The following is a 20,677-nucleotide window of genomic DNA, read 5'->3' as shown; positions in this document are numbered from 1 at the left end:
ACAGTTCTAGAAATATCATTTGAAACATTCCTATTTTCTTCAAGAACAGTTCGGCTAAACTCAGCTGCTCACCCATTAACAAACAATGCAATACATCTCTTCTGTGTATTGATTGCCTTCCTAGAAGTAGATAGGCACTCTTGGCCCTCGGATGCCACAGGAGAATTTATCTGGAATTCACGCAGTTTTAACTGATGGACTGTGTCACGAAGTTGTCAAGCTTGCTTGCAACAGGTTACAAGTTCCTCAGACTCTCTTGCAGCTTTGCTAGCGATTAGGGTCCAGCAGCAGTCGGAAAAGGGAACGCACCTCTGCCTTGGCAGCTTCTCCAGCAAGTCGTGTCCTAGCCAGCCTTCATCAGCAGTGCACACGGAGGTGCATGGCAAAGCACACCCTCTTCCCAGCTGTGGGGCCAGAGCAGCCCCGGCTCTGACAGCTGCAGGACAGTGCTCCAATTTATCAGTGCCCTGACTGTGCAGAGAAGCAGCTATTCTGTTAGAACATGTGCACCAGCACCGCTGGCAGCTTTTCAGGTGAACGGCCAGGGCAGTTGCTCCGGTCTGGGTCAGCGCCAGGCTGTGCCACCAGCGGCACTGCCGCTGCAGGAGTGGGCACAGCACAGGCAGCAGTGGCTTAGGCGGGTGTTGCCACTGGCACTTCACCATGATCTGGGCCCTTCTGCGCTGCTCAAGGTTACAGACCCCACATGCCACATGGCTGCTTAGCCCGGTGCAAACTGAGAAGAGGTCTGGGCTTTGGAGCAAACACGTGGAATACGGCACACAATACCTGCGACTTACACCAAGCATACCCTCAGTGTTCTGTACCCCAATAGCTGTAGTTAGCACACCAAAACTGAAAACATGTTGAATTTAGTCCATCAAAAAACAGCGGCTGTTAATGATGCCCCAGAGAATCCAAACTGCACCTCCTGAGGCCCATGTCAGAATACAGCCTGTATCTTAACTATGGAAAACCCTTGGATAGTTTTATCATCCTTTAAAAGCATCTTTCAAATCCAAAGACCAGCTTGGGTGGCACCGACAAAGCAAGCTGTAGGTATCAGGGGAATAACACACGCAGCCTACTGTCTTTTTTTTATAAAAGTATTTTTAATAAACTGATGGATTTAAGTTTAAGATGCTAGACAACTTGTTGCCATGTACAGGTAACAAAAGTCAAAATTCTTTGAATTTTATACAAATACTATGTAGTACAGTAAACTTGAATACAAGTTTACAAAAAATGCATCAGTGAATATTCAGCTTGTAACCAACTTCCAACAGTGAAAATTATCATGTATCAACAGTGATCAGAATTGCATTGCAAATTTTAGAAGTAATGCAACTATGTTTTTACCAAGCGACTCTGAAGTTACTGGTGCACACTGACAGTACATTGGATTTTTTTTTGGCTTGCTGAACAGAAAAATGGCATTTAAATAAAATTACTTTGAGTTAAGAATACAATATGTATCAGAAATACTACTTTAAGGAAAATTAAACAAGAATGAGAAAGTAAACAGAGCAGAACCCTGAAGTAGTGATATTTTGCTACCCGTTTTGATGGAAAAGACTCCACAGGCGTCCAGCTTTCTCACAGCATTTTTGGAGTGTCCTAGTCCTAGCACAGTGTGGTCATTAGTAGACTAAAGTAATCCCTGCTTGGCAGTAATGCTGGTGAAAGGTAACGTGCTCTATTGCTAACAAATCGGAGTAACCACTGGCAGGGTGACTTCTTGGAGGCATCCAGTGGAGGCTGAGTTGGCGGCACGCGACTGAAGTCACAGTACCGCTTGCTTTGATGCAATACCCAACAGCCTTCAGGGTTCAGGTGTCAGTTTCCTCACAGGATTTACAAACTCATGGTTTTGAAACAAAAAGAAAAAAAACAACAAAACCAAACCAAACCCAACAAAAAAAAAAAAGCATAAGACAGTATTTTCACCTGCACAGCTACCAATAAAATGAATGTTTTTGTTACAAACCTTCCAGTCTGCTTTATAAAAAATAGTCTTAGTTTTACTTCTAAATAAAAACTGTGCTGTGATCTGTCACGTTCTTGCATTGTACATGCTGTAGTTGTGTGTGTTAATGAAGGTGTAGAGATTTGTGACTTAACGCTCTGGATGTATCAGAAGCCTAAAAAGCTGATTTTGGTACATAAAAGTTAGGTAGCAATGAAAAATCATTCTATTTATTTTTCCTAAAACCTAGGAAAAGCTACAGTACATTGCTAGATCAGTGGCCTCAACCCTGAGCTGAAATAAAGGACCTGCCTTGGCCAAGAGACCGTGTCACATTACTACCACAGCTGCACAGCAGAGACAAAATAACCTGTCTGCGGCCTGTTGTCTTAGCTGCAAGTAGTGTGAGATTCAGTTCTGTGATGCTGGAGAGCTGACTGGAAACCACCATATTCATTTTCACTACAGGAGAAAAAGAAAGGAGAACTCAAATTCAGAGATTCAAGCGAAAAAGCACTCAACAGGGACAGTCAGTATGTCCAGCTTCTGGAGACCAAACAGAGAGCGTAGTTTGTGGCAGATTTGTCAGTCTTAAGTGTTTCCCACTTGGTAGAAGAGATTATTAAAACACGTACCAAACTACAGTTAAAGAGACTTGTACTATTATCCCCTCTTTCCAGAAAGAATCTCGCTTCATTTTTTCCCCCCAGAACTGAGCGTCTCTCTCGCTGCACCTAGACCGCATCACAGAAGATGAGTGAAAACTTGAAGACTATCTGGCAAAGGATTCGACCCAACTTCCAGCAGAAAAACGTCCGCTCTTTTCGAACGCTGAGTCGGAGCTGGCCATCATAAGAATTCTTACTACAATACAGCCTACTGCACCTTCCTTCCTGTAGGGTTCAACGGCACCGACCACCCACAGCTGGGAGCATTCAGAACATGAAGCACTCTTGGCTCCTCCTAAGAGGATTTTTTTTCCTTTTAAACAGCAGAAACTGTAGAGTCAGTATTTCACTTAATGGAAAAACCTAACACAGCAACAGACTGAAAATAAAGCTTGTGAGACTCATTTATACTTCTAGTAATGCACGCTTCTTTGTGAGCTGATCAGTTTACGGACGGTATGGTTTTTGTTAGTTTAAGGCAGCGAGTCTTTCAAAATACACAAGCTCACCTCCCTCATGTTTGTGCTACTGTATCCTTATGTGCACAAGAGAACCTCACTAATTTACACTGATGACTGGAAGAACCATTAATTCTCTTGGTAAGTGAACAAGAATAAGGCATTCCATTATATATTCTGATCACTAATTATAATTTAGCTCTAATTATAATCTACCAGCAAACATACTTCTGTGTTTTAGAAAATAGTATCTCTTACCTTCAGATATAATTATGTGTGCAGATTAGTGGGTTCTGCCGTGTAAACACGCAGGTGCGTAAGCAATTTTCAGGTTTTTCTTCATTACATCTGACAAGAAAGTTAATGCCACAGATAGAGGCTGTGGGAAAATAAATTAGGATTTCTCTATAATTTGTGCAGATATGCACAACTGGGCAGTAATTTATAGCTCCCAAAGAAAAGGACACTCATGTTTACAAACTCAAATGAAGTAAAATCAGCAGCAGAAAGCAAGGCCATTCCCCAACCATAAATGGCTTGTCTTACACTATTCCAAACTATATGAAACAAATAAACAAAAAAAAAAGAATACAAGTACTAACTTTTATATACAAGTTTGAAATCAAGTAAAGCAAACAGTGAGAAATTTGCTGATGCTTCTAACAGATGATATTAACATGTCTAAATCCTGCTTGAAGTAGACTGTAAATACAAACAGAAGACAGGATGCAAACTACATGGCTGAGTTTTGTTTTTTTAAAAAAAAAGGGATCAACGTGCATTGTAATGAGACAGAAATTTCCCTTCATATGTGCAAAAAACCCACAGTTTCATTAATGTAGAGGTCATACTTCTGGTAACAGATCTTAAAACCAGTCTCCCTACATCCTGGAATCTACCTGTTTACATCAGCCACTTTAAGTGCACAGTACCCTGTTCACATATATAGTATTCAGCAGTTTCTGGCATTTCTCAGAAATTTAACGTTCACCTGCCTTAAATCTTGAAAACAAAGGGGAGAGTTCACCCAGGACATCATACCACTGCTTTTCAGTTATACCAACAGTTAAATCAAACTCAAATTCTCTCTTCTTCCATGGTGGCAGGAGTCCTTACAGGACTTGTAAACAGCAGTACACAATACTGTAAACAAATAATTTAAGTTCTGCTTTATACAAGATGTAAAGTTAACCCAGGTTTACCAAACATGTGAAAATGAAAAGGGTGGCTTCACACAAAATCCTTCCCTTTTCTCCCAGCAATTCTTTTCACTACATAGATAATCCTGAGCTGAAACAGGGGTTGACGAGAGCCTTTTTTGCATATAAAAACAATGTTCTAGAGTCAGCTCTCACGTTCTGTCAGGAAGTCAATTGCTGGAGAGATTAAACTGAAGTATTTCAAACCCTTTGTTACTTTGGAGGAGGGCTTATAATTTGGTGTGGCGTCCAGTTCTAGACCCAGATGCTGAGCTTGCCAAGGAAGCTGATGCTGCTGCATCCTCAGCTTCCTCCAGCTCATCGTGTAGCTCCTGGCTAACACTAGACTGGAGGGCTGCAGGAGTTAGCCACTCCTTTGGCAGACAGCTCTGGAGAAATGGTATACAAGAGCTGAAGTAGGCAAGGCGATTCACCCATCGTGGAATCTCTTTTCCACACAGAATCTACAGGGGAAGGAAAAACAAAGGATTAATTTGTCTTCTGGATTCCGCAGTAACAAAACTACAGCCCTGTAAATGCAAAGCAAAGGTGGCAGCAGCCTTACAATTTACGTATCACAAACACCAGTTCAGAAGCACTCAAGTTAGCTGCACTAAGACAACTTTCTCCATCAGTAAAAGCAGCATCCCAAGTCACACAAGGAGACTTGTTTCCCACTTTGAAAGTTTAACACATGATTCTACACTTTTTTTAGAAGCCCTGAAAAGCCTGACCACCGCACTTTTTCTGAATAACTTCTATAAAAGGCCAGAAATGAGTTAAAGCGTGCTTTCTATTCACTGCTAATTCCTCAGAAGCAGCAATTGCAGGAGAAACGTCACTATTACGGAAAAGCACCCTGAAATCAAGCAGTCAAGAAGACAGTGTCAATGCCACAGTTATGTGGAGTTACGCAAACATCTGAGGCTATTTACTGTGACGGCCTTTGATGACTTTGCACAAGACGTCACTATCTTACAGCACACACACACTTCAGTTCCCCGGAACAAAAGAAGCTCTACAATGCAAAGCTGGTTTCAACTCCTCGAAAATGTATGAAGCTGCATTAAATACTTGTTTTTACTGCACATCAGTCATGAAATACTTTCGTTGTCACTACTGAAGGAGTGAGCTATTTTATTTAACTACCTCCATATTCACTTCTGGTATTACTCCAGCGCAAGCCTGGAGAAAATCATAGCTAATGGGAGCATTACTCTGCTGTGAATAAGCAGCATTTAACTTCTAATTATATCCCTGGTTTTATAGTCAATTTGAGCACTAAATAGGACAAGATATAAAATAGAAACATGACCACGCAGTTGAAAAGTATGACAAAACCCTGGCCGTATAGGCCAGATTTCATGCCAACTGCAGCTTTGTCACTGCCTCACCCTACCTACTTGTATCAGCCTTGCACATGAATCATCACCTCAAGAAAATTTTCCAGTACCACTGAAAGATCAAAGTCTGCAGAAAACATAGGCTATACAGTAAGTGTGCCATTAACTATTTAAAAAAAAGAACAATTAAATTTTATGGAAGTTCAGCATGGAAAAAACAGCCATCCCTTTTTTTGGAGTGCTCCAATGAAACATTAGAATTAATTCTGACAAGCACAGACTGCCAACTACCGATAAAAATCACACCTGCCATTCCCCTCTTTGCCCTAGGTTACTTGTTCCTGACCCTTTCTCTTGTGTTGATACACATGTGAGCGATCTGGCATTCAACCATATTGACAAACCAATCATGTTAAAATAAAGCTGAGCCCACGTCAAAAAAAAGCAAAGCCCATTTAACTCCACAGTCAGATACTTTGCACAACCACTCGGGTATCTTCATGACCAGGACACAGGTGCTGGCAGAGCAGCAACTTGACAAAAGCCTCTCAAGCACAAGATTGCCTGTAAAACTTCAATGCCTTTGTCATTCTTTAACGGTAGGTCAGAACTTTAAAAACTATTTTCAGTGCGATGGTTCAGTGGGGAAATACTGATAAAAATAACACGCGGTTCTATCTTCAGTAGTGATCTCTGAAGCATCTGAAATTATTTTGAAATCTTGCTAATACTCTATTTACTAGGTCTCTCAATTAGGAATGCACCCCTGCTCAAACACAAACTATGTACAACAACAATATTTAACGTTTTTGGCAGCAAAATCTTGTGCTTTGGACATAAGCACAAGCAAAGCCTGAAAAACAGTGACGTTTGCCCAGGTTAACAGAGATAGGAAGCTGGAAATTAGGCCTAACATTCCAAAGGACAGGAAGGAGACAATGCTCTGTAGCCACCTGGAAAGCACCTTTCTATAGACCTTCATGCTTGCTTACCTCAGATAAAGCTGAAGAAAAGTGATTGCAGTTTTTGTGCATTAGGTGATAAGCATTTCCTTTGAATTCTTTCCCAAGCTCTTCTACTATTTTTTCTATGTCATCTTCCATAAAGTCAGTACTGCCTAGAACCACAGCCTCTCTACAAGAGAAACAGAGAGAGTAGAAGGTGATCAGGCTTCCATGATATGGGTGGCTACTGTTCATGCATCGCTGAAAAATCACGCCACTGTGGGTGGCAAGATCTTTCTGCCCTCCTACACGACAGAGATTCTTTCTATTCCATTTTACAGCACCACTTTCATCTTTATCATGAGAGATCATTTCCTTGCCAGTTGTCCACCTGTAGCTCACTTGAGTTATTTGCCACTTCACTCTGACAAACACTGGATGCAAAATTTTCCCCTTCTGTCCAAAGGATATAGTTTCTAAGAGACAGCTGAGAAGAGAGCTTGTGATGCAGGGAAGGGTCAAGGCAATCACATTGAGAAAGTGGAATAGAGACATGGAGAAACCTTGCCAAGCAACCTTTTTCAGCTTTTCCTTTGAATAAAAATTTCACTACCTTGGAAAAGTTACTGTGTTGTACATACTGCACGAATAATAAAAGCTGGCCACAAGTCCACATAATTTGTAAATGTTTAAGGAATTTAATGGTATGCTAAATATAATGTTCTTTTCTGTAGACACTTCACTGTCTCATCACCTCTCTGTCCGTCTTTCACTTCCAAGTAAAGAAAACATGCTACTTTCTGAGAAAGTCAGAAATCCTGTAGTATCATTCAACACATCTATCCTCAAAAATAAATGCAACGAGTTGTCTTTTTAATATGCCTTCTCAAAAGCAAGAAAGTAGGTATCTTTCTTACTTAAATTTAAATGTTTCTCCAAGCTCAGAAGCATTTCCTGGCGAAATTTCAAATATTCCAGAAAAAGGGTATGGGTGACCACCGTAGGCAAATTCTGAAAGAGAAAGTTCAGATTTAATGCAAATGGCATACAACGACAGTCAAGAACAGCAGACTGCACTGACTGGAAGATCACAAGGATTTAAAGCTAGAAACTAGGCATTTTATTTACATGGGTAACAAATGCAAGGAGCTGGAAATGAATAGTTTTGTTAGTTACTAGTCAGCTTAAGTAAAAACTGCCAGGAAATTTCCTACACCAGTGTACAGGTTTAACTGGAATAACTGTACAGTAAGCATATCTTGTTTTCACTGTGTAAGTGAGGATTTACAAGTTAAATTGTAAATCCTACCAACGTTCTTTATACTTGCTTGTCTTTAGTAATTAATATAAATTACATATTTATAGATTAGGGGTTCAAAGTACTGCATCCTCAAAGGTTTGATGGCACTTCTGCTCAGTGCGCACTACAGCTGCGTGGCAGCCAGTAGAGGCCTAGTGGGTTTTTTAATTTCTTGATTTGCAAGAGGTCAACGAGTTCTTCACTATCACAAGAAGGTAAACCAGTGCATGCACCTGAAGCCTGCACGTAGCATCTGCTGGCATAAGCACTTAAAATACATGAAAACATCATAGTGTGCTTTAGCTTCCTTCTGCGTCCGTCAGATAACACAGCGAGCCACACCCAGAGCACAATAAAAAGCTTTAAGCATGACTTCATGCTTCCTTTCCTCAAAACTCCTAACACATCATCCAAGTCTAGCATTCAGTTTTGTAGATAACCTTTTTTTACAACGAGTTAATAAATAAGAGTTTGATGTACTTTGAAAAATGCAAGTCATTGTTCCAGCAGGCATATGACCTGCTATGTGGGAAAGCTGTTATAATCAGAGTAGGAAGGGAGGCACATGCGTTTGGCACAGCTCAAGAACTGGGTTTCAGGCACAGCACTATCAAGAGTCAGGTCTTTCTGGTTTGCATGAAAAGAAATCCAAGAAAGTTCTAACAACAAGCACTGTATTTTGTCAATTTGTTGCTTTGATAACACTTGCAAACCCAGTTACACTGTGACCATCACAGTAGCCAAAACATCTACAGTTGAAGATAACTTTGCACAACCTGGTCTTCAGATTGCATGCCACACCTTCTGCTGCTTCCCCTCACCTCCAAACACATTCCAAACAAAGAAACAAAGTAGATTTTTCTTCTTTCAACAGACTACTTTTAGCAACACCATCACCTCAGAGCGCCACTGTAGTGCTAGGCAGGAACACCTCCGACCTGAGCCTGCACCAAAGCACGCTCAGGAACACCTTCGGGCAGCAATGGGGATTCAAGGTGGCCTGAGCAGATCAGAAAGTTGCCACCCTATTTAGCAAAATCGGAATTTATTGCTGTATTTATCACAAGCGTATCTTTTGTGAACAGTAAGGATGAGGTGCCTTTTAAAGAAACTGTGTCTTTAAAACAAAGCATCCTACCATTAAGGAACAGACAGGTTTTCCTGAGCATCATGCACTTTTGCATGCCTATCTGCAACAGACTATTGATTCTGTAGCTAAAAATTAACTCCTTGCACCAAGTGCTGGCAGAACACTGAGAAAACATGATTCAACCATGCTTACACGAAGCATGCATTTGTTTTAACAATAGGTATTTCAAACCCTAAAATGAAGACTTCTATGCCTAGCTAAGTAAATTGCACACTTTTCCATAGCTGCATAGCTTTATACAAGAATGCAAGATGTCTACTGGATTATTCATATCCAAAATTTTCTCCAGAGGCAGAAGAAACGAGAACTTCAAGGGAAAGCTGATGAACAAGTTTCAGGAGTCATGACTTCCCTCACTACCTGAAAAATATTTTTTTAAATAAGAGCATTACCGGAACAAAGAGTAAGTTATGTTTTTCTTGTACATACCTCGGCCATACACCTCTATACCTGAATGGAACACTCCAATTCCAAGGGAAGAAGTATACTCATTCATCCAATACTGAAAAGAGAGAAGAAAATAAAAAAGACTCTAGTTAGTTTCCAATATAGATTTGTCTTCTGATAGCAGACTGACACGTATTTGTCCCCCACATCAAAAGCATAAAATCCTACCACGACGTGAAACTGCACAACCCATGTAATGGAAACAGAACGCGCTGGTAAAACTACCCAACTGTACACAGTGAATTAATACCATGTGGTTCTATTCCAGTGTTTTAGTCCTGTCAATGTCTGCCAACCAAGGAGATGGTCAGTACCTGGGAGAAATCCACTTTTGATTTGTCAACAAGTTACAGGCTGTAAAGTTTTCCATTAGGTGGAATACATTCCAGAATCGACTGCAGTAATTTTGCAGGAGCACTTTTTTTTTTTTAATAACATCAGAATACAGGACTGTAATATACACACACCAGCTGCCATTTATAGCAATGACCACACATTTTGCTTATGACCAGGTGAGCATGAGACACACTCAGAGGTATGTAAGATGGACTGAAATTACCTTCGTATGTTTTGTCTTTGAATAACTGAATTGGTGGTCACCATACAACAGACCAAACTCTCTCCAGGCTCCTGATGTGCGTGTCTCCATACATCATGTGTAAGTCTTTTGCATAGGTCTAGCACCTGCTTCCAATATATCACTTCTATTGTAGCCAACAGGTAATAGCTGCATTTCAAAAGGAAACCAGGAAGTGATGATTTAAAAAAAAAAAAAAAAAAAACCAAGGAAAAAAAAGGAAAGGAAAAAACCCCTTCCCTTGGTGCTTTCTCTCTTTTTTTTTTTTTTTTTTTTTTTTTTTTTTCAAAAGCAGCAGCGAGTGCCTACCAGGAACTATTACCTGCAAGACCTTAATGACGCACAGAGTTCTGGAAAGGGAAAACCTCAAAATTACTGTCTTCCCTTGGCTACATCACCACCTTCGAAATATCAGTCTCCAAGCAGTAAAAATTTTCAAGTGACACATAATATAAAAGGAATCTCAAAAAAAAGCTAAATAGAAAAAGCCTCAGCTGTGTTCTTAAAACTGAAATTGACTAGCAAGAAAAACCTCTTGCAAATAGAAGGAAAACATTATTTTGTCAATTAGTCCAGTAGGGGGATTTTTTCCTTCCAGGTCATCTGGTCCTAAAGGGCAATCCTGTAGTTTCTACAAAGCAGACTTCAAAAAATTAGCTGGCAGGCAGGATACAGACTAAGGGAGTACCTCCAGCAAATTAGTATTTTATCTTTTTTTTTAGCAAACAGGAAGAAAAAGAAGCTATCTTCTTTACACAACCTGTTGGCATAAGAAGTGCTTTCTGATGTGAAGTCACTATTAAAACAGCACAACTGATGATAAAAATGTAAAAGGTTACAGGTGTCACACTTAACAGTTAAGATGTACTAGCTGGAGTTAGTGCATAATTTACAGGCCCATTACAAACATTACGGCATATAATGTGCATTTCTGAAAGCTAGTTTTCTCTCAGTAAAAATGATACACTAAACTTCAGACTGAGAATCTATTCATGAAAATCAAAAAGAGTTAAATGGCAAAAAGAGCAAGTCACACCAAAAGTTACATATTTTGAGGTGTAAGGTATGGATGTATTTGGCTTTCACAGTCATCTTTATTCTAAGTATCGTCAAATCTAAAATAAAAGGTCCCCCACATTCAGTTACCAGCAACTGCCAAACATCAGCACATGATTTTTCCAGCCTAAAATTCAGAATTGTGCTAACAGGCACAGGACACAAACGACTATCTGGATAACAAGATGCTGAGGATTTGATGTCCTCTTCTGTAGACAAGCCAGTTGTGGGAAAGTTTGTCAACATGAATTAACAGAATTAATAGATTTTGCTCCTCATATTTATCTAAAGTTAGGGCTCACTGAGACCTGTGGGTAAATTCTGCTTAAGACTAAACTTTATTCTTTGCCTTAATTTCTAGCTTTGTCAATATATTGCTATGTTAGCTAGCGGGGTATGGGTGACTATAATAAATTATCACCTTAGTCTATTATTTAAAGGGCTTAGCCGTTCTTTCCTTCTTCCCTCCAGACAAGAGCAGAGTTGTATGATCAAGCTACACCCAGAAATACACTGGCTTAGATTTACTCTGTATAGAAAGACATAGAACAGGGAGAAAACGAGAAGAGGGGAAGGAAGGAGAATGATGTTAAGACTACCCAACTAACTTGATAGGTTTGTGAGCATAAAAGTTCTGTTCACTGAAGTGAAATCAAAGCCCCCAGGAAAATGGAAGAGCTACTTCAACATAAATCTATTTCAGTTCTGAAGCCAGTCCTATCCCACACTTTATCAGCTGACCATTTAAAAATAATTTTATGTTTATATTTATAGTTAAACCGTAGGCACATTCAACGTACAGCTTGTCAGCACAGGAAGAATGTAGCTTGCCTACTGAGAAGGTGTATCGAAATGAGCTAATCTAGAACTGAGCCAGACACGGTCCCTGGTGCTCTAGTCCTTCCTCTTCTAGACACCCATTTGGCCAGAAAACTCTGGATCTGGCCTCGGAATTCCAAATAACCTACACATCACGTATGCATCGGATCTGTTAATGCCAAGCAAGGTTATCGCTGCTCTCTGAAAATGGACCAAAAGTTACACAATATCTCCCATCAGCAGTGGAAGTAATAAAGCCTAGTATGTTACTAGGCAGAAAAAGAGAAAAATTATTCATGCTCCTCCCCTCCCACAACCCCATGAAACCTAATGCAAGGTATAGGGAGAGGACAGAAAAGTGGGTCACCAGCCCTCCTCATCGATCTGTAGAGCAGCAGAGGAACCGGATGGAAAGCTGCTCTAACAAGGTGTGCAGCAGGTCCAGTGCTATTCAAGTACGTGCTCTTTCTTACTGGTGGCACCTGAATACATGGGGCTCACTAGACTACAAAACCTGAGCAGTGGTGGCAAATTAAACAAATGTTAGCAGCTTTGGAAAAAGTGCCTAAAGCAAGCTGGCACTTCGCTTAATACTTCCAGTAAGAACAGAGTAGGTCAATTGAAGATAAAAGAATTTCAATAAGGCAGAATTACTTTCCCCCTAGGAACAGTAATTATATCTAATTATTACTTAATCTGGATCAGCTATTGGAAGGTTGGTCACATTTTCTCATTGAACAAAATGCCTTATCTCACCGAAGAAAGAAATGCAGGAAAAACGCAACTTAAAGTATGCTGATTTTGGCCACAGCTGAAAAGATCAGATACGACTTACAAAATAAAAATTGTAAATTAAATGACATCTATATAGCGCAGTGGTTCAGTAACATGTCGTAAGTTCTGGAATCCCAAACTGATCTCAAAAGCTACACCCTTGCTTCCATTAAACAAACTGGATTCCCTTCATTAAGTCTTGACGGGAATTTTGCCATAGTAGAACGTATAGAAGCAGCACAATCCCATACCCTCAACATTTTGCAATAAGTCAGTCTTGTAAAATGGGAGTTCATGTTTAATGCGACTATCAGAATGAGAATATTAGAGAAGTATTTTTCTATGTGAACAATAAAGTCATGTCACTGAAATGAAAGAAAAACACTAATCCCAGTGCTTCAAAAATATCTTCATTACCTTCTTCAGAGCTTTCATTTATGTTAATACTTTAGATTGTTACAGCCTTATTTGACAAGGGAAAAAATAGGGTGCTACTTCAGGCACAAAAAAACTAGACTCCTAAAAAGAGCAGTTAGTTAAAAGGAAACTATAAACTACTCCAGTTCTCAAAACACAATGTATCAAAGTTTTCACCCTACCCTTTTAATGATCATGAAAGATTTTCAAAGGCATGAACTGCGGCACGTAAATACGCCTTTAAGCCTCTCTCCCTCTGTAAAGCTACCAATACTTGAAAGTCCACTTTCTTGCGCAACACACCCCCCTCCTCACCCTTTGGTTTTATCAAAGATTTTCGATTTTTCAAGCACTAAGGACAATGGAAGGGTATATGCTCCAAACCAAACCAACTCAGTCTTGTAAGGAGTTTTAACAGTAGCAAGGTCACCTAGTATTCCCCTGCATACCTAAGCAGCTCTCTGGGAAACGAAGCCACAGTTAGCACTCAGGTTAAAATAAAGCTGTTCATACCACTGTTGCAATTACAGTCGTGTTGATTCTGTCAACCAGGTGACTAACAGTGGTCTCTTGTTCCAAAAGAGAAACAAAAAAACCCAGTCCCAAACCTAAACTGCAAAAAAAAGCCAAACTCACCTCCCCGTCAGAAGCAAACAGTAAACATGCTAGTGCCTCAATACACAGTTGGCAGGATTTGATGAATAAACAGCTGTCAAAACAGCTATTACAAAACTCTTCCCTTCTCCCACTCTTAGTGCCCCCAAACAAAGCAGTATCATTGATTTCAGCAGGCTGTCTCTACATGCAGTAATGTACCTGCTATGCAACATGAAAGTGGGGCTTTAGTTTAAGCTCCTGCTTCAAACAAGTTTAAAACGGACTGAGACATCGTTTCGTGAAAGAGCTCAAGGCAGGACGTGTATTGACAGTGTCTTTCAGGCACCATGGGAACCTCAGTTTTTCTTTCCAGTTTAAAGGAAATCTGTTTCTCTAATGGTCAAATTACACAGAAGTCATCATAAAACAACAAACACAGCAGAAGCAGGATACAGAAATACTCTGCTTGGTGGTCTCAGCTTACACTGTGTAATTTGTGGTGATATACAGCTTCAACAAACACCACAACTGCAGACCAATGCACAAAAAGCCACCCCTACATATGATCAAACATCTGCAAATAAATGTGTTTGCTTGCTTCTTTTGGAGACTAAGTTCCTTCCACAGATGGTGGCTTTAGAGACTATGCTACTTCTTGATGTAGGCAGAGCCCAGTTAATGGCAACAGACCAACTATCAGTCCCCAACATGTCCAAAGGAAAAGTATGACGCTAGTTTTTATGAGCACAACCTTCCTGTTGCTTTTTTTAGCCCTTCCCTCCTGTCAACCGTCAGCCTTCCTAAGATGGCTGGAGTAAAACTGATCACGACAATTCAACTCTGGAGAAAAAAAGAAAGGAGGATATGGGTTGTAGCAAAGAAACCTAAAGAGTAAAAAACGATGGAGAACCATGTGAATGAAAGAGTACACAACCACAAGAGAAAAAGAAAAGGCACACTGAAGTCACATCGCACCAACGCCATCATCATAGTGAGAATGGAGTTTCTCACAGAGGCCATGGCATTACTTTCCAGGCAGGCACTTACACAGGAGACGGTTCTTTCTGTTCAGTTTTCACACCCTGCCTGTGAACTGGGCCCAGGTGACACTCTGCACAGCTAAGCAAGTCTTTGTGAGAACACTAGGTCTTCCATCTTAGTGAGTCAGAAGTGTGTCGAGCCTTGACTTCAAAGATACTATCTTATGTAAGAGTCCTGAAACTGAAGTCCTACTTCTTTCTCTGTACAAATATTTATAGTTAATATATGGAAAACCATCTCTTTTCATGCTAAAGGAGCTTCTCCAATGTGTAGTTTTTAACTGTAGTCCAGAGAAGTCATACAGACAGAGCATCCTTCCTTCCTTAAGTCTAGTATAAATAAGGCATGCTTTTTGTCATATCAGCACCATGTATGAGCTCAACCAGGTAAGTAAAGACCCCATTTCTTTTTCCTCCTTTCTCAGAAAAAACAGTGAATAGGCTGCTGCTGTCTCCAGTCTCCCCTCACTCTCTACAATGAAGGAAAAACAAAGTAGAAGTCACAGGTTATATTCACTGGAGACAGAACTCAGACACAGGAGAGGGAAAAAAAAACCAAAAACAAAACACACCCTTTGACAGGGACATTGATTTCTATGGTAAGTACTAGGGTGAAAGACAATAATGGCAAGAATCAGACCAGTTCACATAATCTCATCTATAATTTTCATTTCAAGCCAGCTAGCTCCCTATTGATTGCTATTAAATATTCTAGCATTTGAGCCTGAGTATTCCCAAGCAAACAAGCTGCATTTTCTTTCTGCCAGCAGTCACTGGACTCTACACTATACACCTTCACCCTTTTAAAACAGCAAAAGTTCACTTCAAAATGGTGGTGGCAGGAAAGCCTATCCAAAATGAGCTAAGTTACACAAACACACTTACCTGAAGCTAGTTGTCAATCTTACTATCCCTCTATCAGCAGACTCAAAACCTGGTCAGAGAACTAGTGCTACTTGTTCTAATCTCCAGCGACTGAAAGGCATTAACAGATAATATTTTCTTAATATTACTCATCAGCACCTCCTGTTCTATGCAGGTACTTACACCTCATTTGTTACCATGGTACTTGAGCAGCTTCCAGCTGAACGCAAGGCAACACAACAGTTGCTGTAGGTGTCACAGAAAGATTACCCAGAAGGGAGGGAAGGTGAGCTCATAGGACTGCAAATCAAGCTGGAGCAATTCCTTTATGGCTATCAAGTCGCAGCCGTATCGAAACTGCTCAAAAATTCTGGTCTAGGAAAAAAAACCCACCTTACTGACACGGCGCTAAAAAGCTCCAATCCCTACAGAGACAGTGGTTATCCCCAACTACTATCCTGCTGGAAAATCAGCCACTTTCGTTGTTTCCAGGAGCAGGAATGGCAGGGCCTGCCTCCTGCTGAGCCCGGGGGCAGTGACCGAGGAGGAACTGCAGCTCGGGGTCACTCACGTTTCGCCGCTCGGGCACGGCAGGGACAGGGGAAGAGTCTCCCCTGCGACAGGGAGCGGATCTCCCCGTCACTCACCCGGCCCGGCACCACGGCAAACTTTTGGTGCAGCTGACAAAAGATCTGTAGAAGCTGACAGACCTCCCAAACTACCGCCCCCCGCCCCGGGTTCCGTATTTCTCCTGCTCCACCGCCCCCACGGGAGGCAGCCCGCGGAGCCAACTCACGCGGGGACGGACAGGGAAAGGGCAGGAAAAGTTTCCCCGCTGCCCTCGCCACCCGCCCCCGTCCCCTCATCCCCGCAGGACGCTCCGCGCCGCAGCCCCCGCGGCCCTCCCGGGAGAGGGGCCAGGACCCCCGCCCGCGCCCACCGCCACAGGTGCGGGGCCGCGCTGCCTCCATCGGCCCCGGGCCGGGCCCCTGGCGCCGGGCCGGGCGCTCACCATATCGTAGACGTTGAGGATCACCAACTGGTTCGCCATCGCCGGCGGCCCACGGGCGCCCCCCGCCCGCTCGCTCGCTCCCGCTGCGGCGGCGCTGCTCAGGCCGGCGGCGGGGCGGTGGGGACCCCCGGGGGCCGCTTCCTCCTCGTCCTGCCTGTTGCTGCGGGGCGGGGGGGGGCGGCGGGCACCATGGAGCCGCCGCCGCGGAGGGACGGGGCCTCGCCCCCGGGAGACGCGCTCAGCCCGCGGCCGGCGGCGGGGGCCGGGCGGCGCGGGGGGGAACGGGCGCGGGCCCCACCCCGGTGGCGATGGCGGTGCCGGTGGAGGCGGGAGGGGAGGGGAGAGGAGAGGAGAAGAGAAGAGGAAAGGGAGGGAGGAGGCGAGGCGCAGCGGTCAGGGCGCGCACAGGGGAGAGGCGCAGGCGGCAGCTCGCGCCCTGCCTGGCGCTGGCGCCGCCGCCGGGGCCGCGGGACGGCGCGGCGGCCCCACCAATAGGCGCAAAATGGAGCCGCTCGGGCCCGCCCCCATCTTCCGCGAGGAGCGCGCCGGCCGAGACTACAGCTCCCGGCGCGCAGCGCGGCGGGCCCGGCTACGGCTGGCGCCGCGCCGCCGCGGGGTGTGCCCGGCGCTCGGGCCGCCGTTGGGGTGCCGCCCGACCCTGGCGCACCTTGCGCGGGCACAGGCAGCCGCTGCGTGGGAGGGGGAAGTGTGCCCATGAGCTGGGAGCTTCGCCATGCGTTTTCCCATCTCCGTCCTGGGGAGGTACCTGGGATGGGCGAGCTGGCCGGCACGTCCCGGCGCGGGCTGCCGAGCGGGGCCGGGGTCGGGCGGGCCGCGTTCGCACCTGGCGGGCTGCGGCAGGCAGCCCTCTTCTGTGTGAGCACGGCACGCGCGCACCTAAAGGCGCTCAGTTTTCCGTGGCGGGAAGGTCTGTGCCCGGGCCGTGTGGGGAGCGTCCCCCAGCGCCGCCATTTTGTGTGCCTATTCGGTGGGAGCAGAATGGGAATTTGAGCTGGGTTTGCAAAAGTAACGTTTGAGCCTTTTGGACCTGCAGATGACCCACGCGTGGATACTGGTGACTGTATGGCCACTTCTAAGGCTGCAAAGACCTTCGATGTGTGGGACAGTAACCTTGTCATATAGCTTTGCAGTAAGGTAACCTTGTGTGTAACCTTGTGAAGCAATAGCGAACCAAAAATCCAGTTGGTATAAGTAGCAACAGGAGAAAAGATGCATTTTCTCTTCCAGCAGCTAGCCTGACATGCAGATTCAATTCTAAAGACAACTACTGACCCTTTATAGCACCTTAGAAAAGGTGCACTTCACAACAGGCTGTGGATGTGCCCTTGAGAGGAAGGTGCTGCAGGAAGGGTGTACCACCCCAGGGGTATTCTGGTTTCCGCTACCAATTCTGGCTGCAGATGTGCAGATGTTAGGTGTTCAGCCCCTCTTTCTCAGCTAAAACTCCTCTTGGCTGCTGAGCTCTGTACCCTGGGCTCTCTTTTGTGTGCCACACAGCTCCGTCTCTCCAGAATTACAGCACAGCTGATGCAGACAGTTAAAAAAGCATCAGTTTATGTCCTGCTTTGGTGAGTGATCTTTGGTAAGAGGAAAGTAGTACCACTGTAAAAACTTATCAGAGGTTTGGCTACTGTTTGTGAGAATACGAAATTCAAACGCCTGAGAGACGCGTGTTTAAACCTGATGTTCATCTTAGCCATGTGAGGACTGTTGGCACCAATGCCCTGCTTTGCCAGTGCAACAGTAAACCTGTGGACAGGATGTCTGTAACTCCTTGGGGTCATGTTCTTCATTTGCTCCTTTGGCTGGCAGCTAGGAAACAAGCTGGTAGTTATTCAACCAAAAAGTTTTGTGGGAAAAAGCTGCTTCTATGTCAAGAAATGCTGAGGAAAATACGATCATATCTTAAAACCTGCAGGAGTTAAAAACCTTATCTGAAAAGGCAGGGACTCCATTTCCAACCAACAGTATGCATTAACGGGGAGAGTGGAATACAAATGCTGGAATGACTTCTAGTGAATCACTTAGTCTTCATTCTCTCCTGTTCGTCACCTGTCTACAAGATGCACTGTGAAGAAAAAGGAGAGGAAGACACAACTTCTAGCCTATAGTTACAGGAGAGAGAGAGCTAAAATTCATGTTATATTAATAAAGCTGCAGAGTAAAGCCCCAAAGTGTCATTTATTTTACTTAAAAATTGAATTTTCATACTTTAACATTAGACTTAGCTAGAGTAGTAACACAATGCTACAGCTCTGACTTCCTCAGTGATGCAGTTATCTGCAAAAGACAGGAAAATTCTTCTTTTGAGCAAAAAGACATGGATTAGCCAGGTGTTAGAAGCAATGTTAAGCATGCATGAATACTGCAGAAAGTTAAGCCTTATATGATATGTTTTATAGCAGTTTGCATTTATCTGAATAGTCTGGAGAGTGAGAAAGTATGGTATGGAGATACTCACTAAGATCACTTTGGCAGTCTGGTAAAGGGGCAGTGATCAGTAGTGGGCACTGGTACCACAAAAGAAGTACAATGTGTGAACCCAGGGACTTCTGCCTTGTAAAACTGAAAGCTGAAGTGCTTAAACCCTTAATAGGAACACAGATAATCTCCTGAGAACACAAACCAAAATCGTTGTCTACCAATCTGTACTGCATTTATAATGCCATGACATTTTCCTATCCTTGTATGGAAGAAATACACTTAAAAAAGCACTCTAGTTTCTTGTCTTTATGGAAAATGCCATTGTCTGTTTGGTTTTCAAAGGTGTAGAAATAGTCAAGATTAGAGGAGCACCAATTTTCAGCCGTAAAAGTGAACTTGGAGAAGACTAAGGCACCTTAGATTCACAGAGAGACGCAGAGCATCCTGCATGGTTGTTCCTACAAACCTCCTGTGTGTCTCCTGCATTTGGCATATGTGCAACTACAGCAGAACACAGATGTGCAAATACTTCAGAAGGAACAGGAGGGCTCCCCACCTATGCTTCAGCCCATGGGACCATCTTCTCTTACGGGAAGACCGACTTAATGTTCAGTAGGAACAGACTGTTTTCACTGGAGGTGAAATTTCAAAGTTGATTTCTGATTTTTTCTGATTTCTGTCTTGGTACAAACTGTGCTGAAATAAATGGAATATGAATCATGCAAAATGAATCAGTAACAAATGATTAAAAATGCTTATGTATTCTTTGTGCCAGATTTCTACAGTTTTTATAATCTTTATGAAAATTTTTATAAACGTGCATATCAAGTAAAGTGATTATGAGAAGTTCAACTATTTATCTACCTACAGAGCTTTATTAAACTTATTTTAGGACAAATAGAACAATTGCCATTAACACTGTAAGCTTTACAAGGTATCTTAACTTGACAATAAGAAAATTGTGGCTAGAAGTGCAAAAATGTCTTCAGCTGGAACAAAAAAATGGATTCAAATAAGACACTATTATAACAAGTATTGTAACCCTTAGATTTATATAATGAAGGAGAGAATAAGCTTGAGAGGATATATAATCCAAGTATGTATTTTAAAGATAGAATTATTGTTTGTTAAATAAGAAGTAAAACATAGTATCAAAAAAATGTCTTCAGGAACATATAATATTCCTTCTATGGACTGTGCTGCTCATTATGGGAACTGAATTGGCTGCAGGCCCTCGGACAGAGCGGAAATTTTGCATGCATTTTTCTATCAGATTCCACAGTGACAAGATATGCTAATAGCTTAGGTAAGTCAGCAAAAGCCGTAAGAAGGTGAGGTTAACCCAGGCGTGAGGCTCACAACTGTAGCTTAACTTGGTTCAGCTCGAAAGGTGTCTGTTAAAAGCTGTTAGCCACCACTGACCTATACTCACAAATCGGTTAAAGTTGTATTCAATAGCATGTCCTTTCTATTTGAAAATAAATACATTAAATGATATTACAGAGATACAAAAAGTACTTACATCAATAAACAATATTCCAGCTGTCGAAAATGACACCATATTTTGACAATTACTATGACAGTAAGATACTGGTCTTTAA

General features: G+C 42.7%; 1 protein-coding gene across 2 annotated transcripts; it reads right to left on the bottom strand.

Annotated features, from left to right (window-relative positions):
- Positions 1-1,212: 1,212 nt before the first annotated feature.
- DESI2 (desumoylating isopeptidase 2) lies at positions 1,213-16,686 on the bottom strand. Of its 2 annotated transcripts, XM_086631594.1 has the most exons (5): positions 16,632-16,686; positions 9,458-9,530; positions 7,496-7,589; positions 6,627-6,768; positions 1,213-4,755 (listed from the first exon to the last, which is right to left on the bottom strand). In XM_086631594.1, exons 1-5 carry the CDS (start codon positions 16,668-16,670, stop codon positions 4,522-4,524), a joined length of 582 nt encoding a protein of 193 aa, XP_086487720.1. In that variant the 5' UTR covers positions 16,671-16,686; the 3' UTR covers positions 1,213-4,521. The 2 variants fall into 2 exon arrangements, with proteins under 2 accessions (XP_086487720.1, XP_086487721.1); XM_086631595.1 differs by lacking the exon at positions 7,496-7,589 and having other exon boundaries at positions 6,627-6,766.
- Between the last annotated feature and the right edge of the window lie 3,991 nt (positions 16,687-20,677).

The sequence above is a fragment of the Tauraco erythrolophus genome, chromosome 2 (genome assembly GCF_009769465.1).
Source record: "Tauraco erythrolophus isolate bTauEry1 chromosome 2, bTauEry1.pri, whole genome shotgun sequence".
NCBI classification, from domain to species: Eukaryota; Metazoa; Chordata; class Aves; order Musophagiformes; family Musophagidae; genus Tauraco; species Tauraco erythrolophus.
This window is presented reverse-complemented; position numbering and strand designations above follow the sequence as displayed.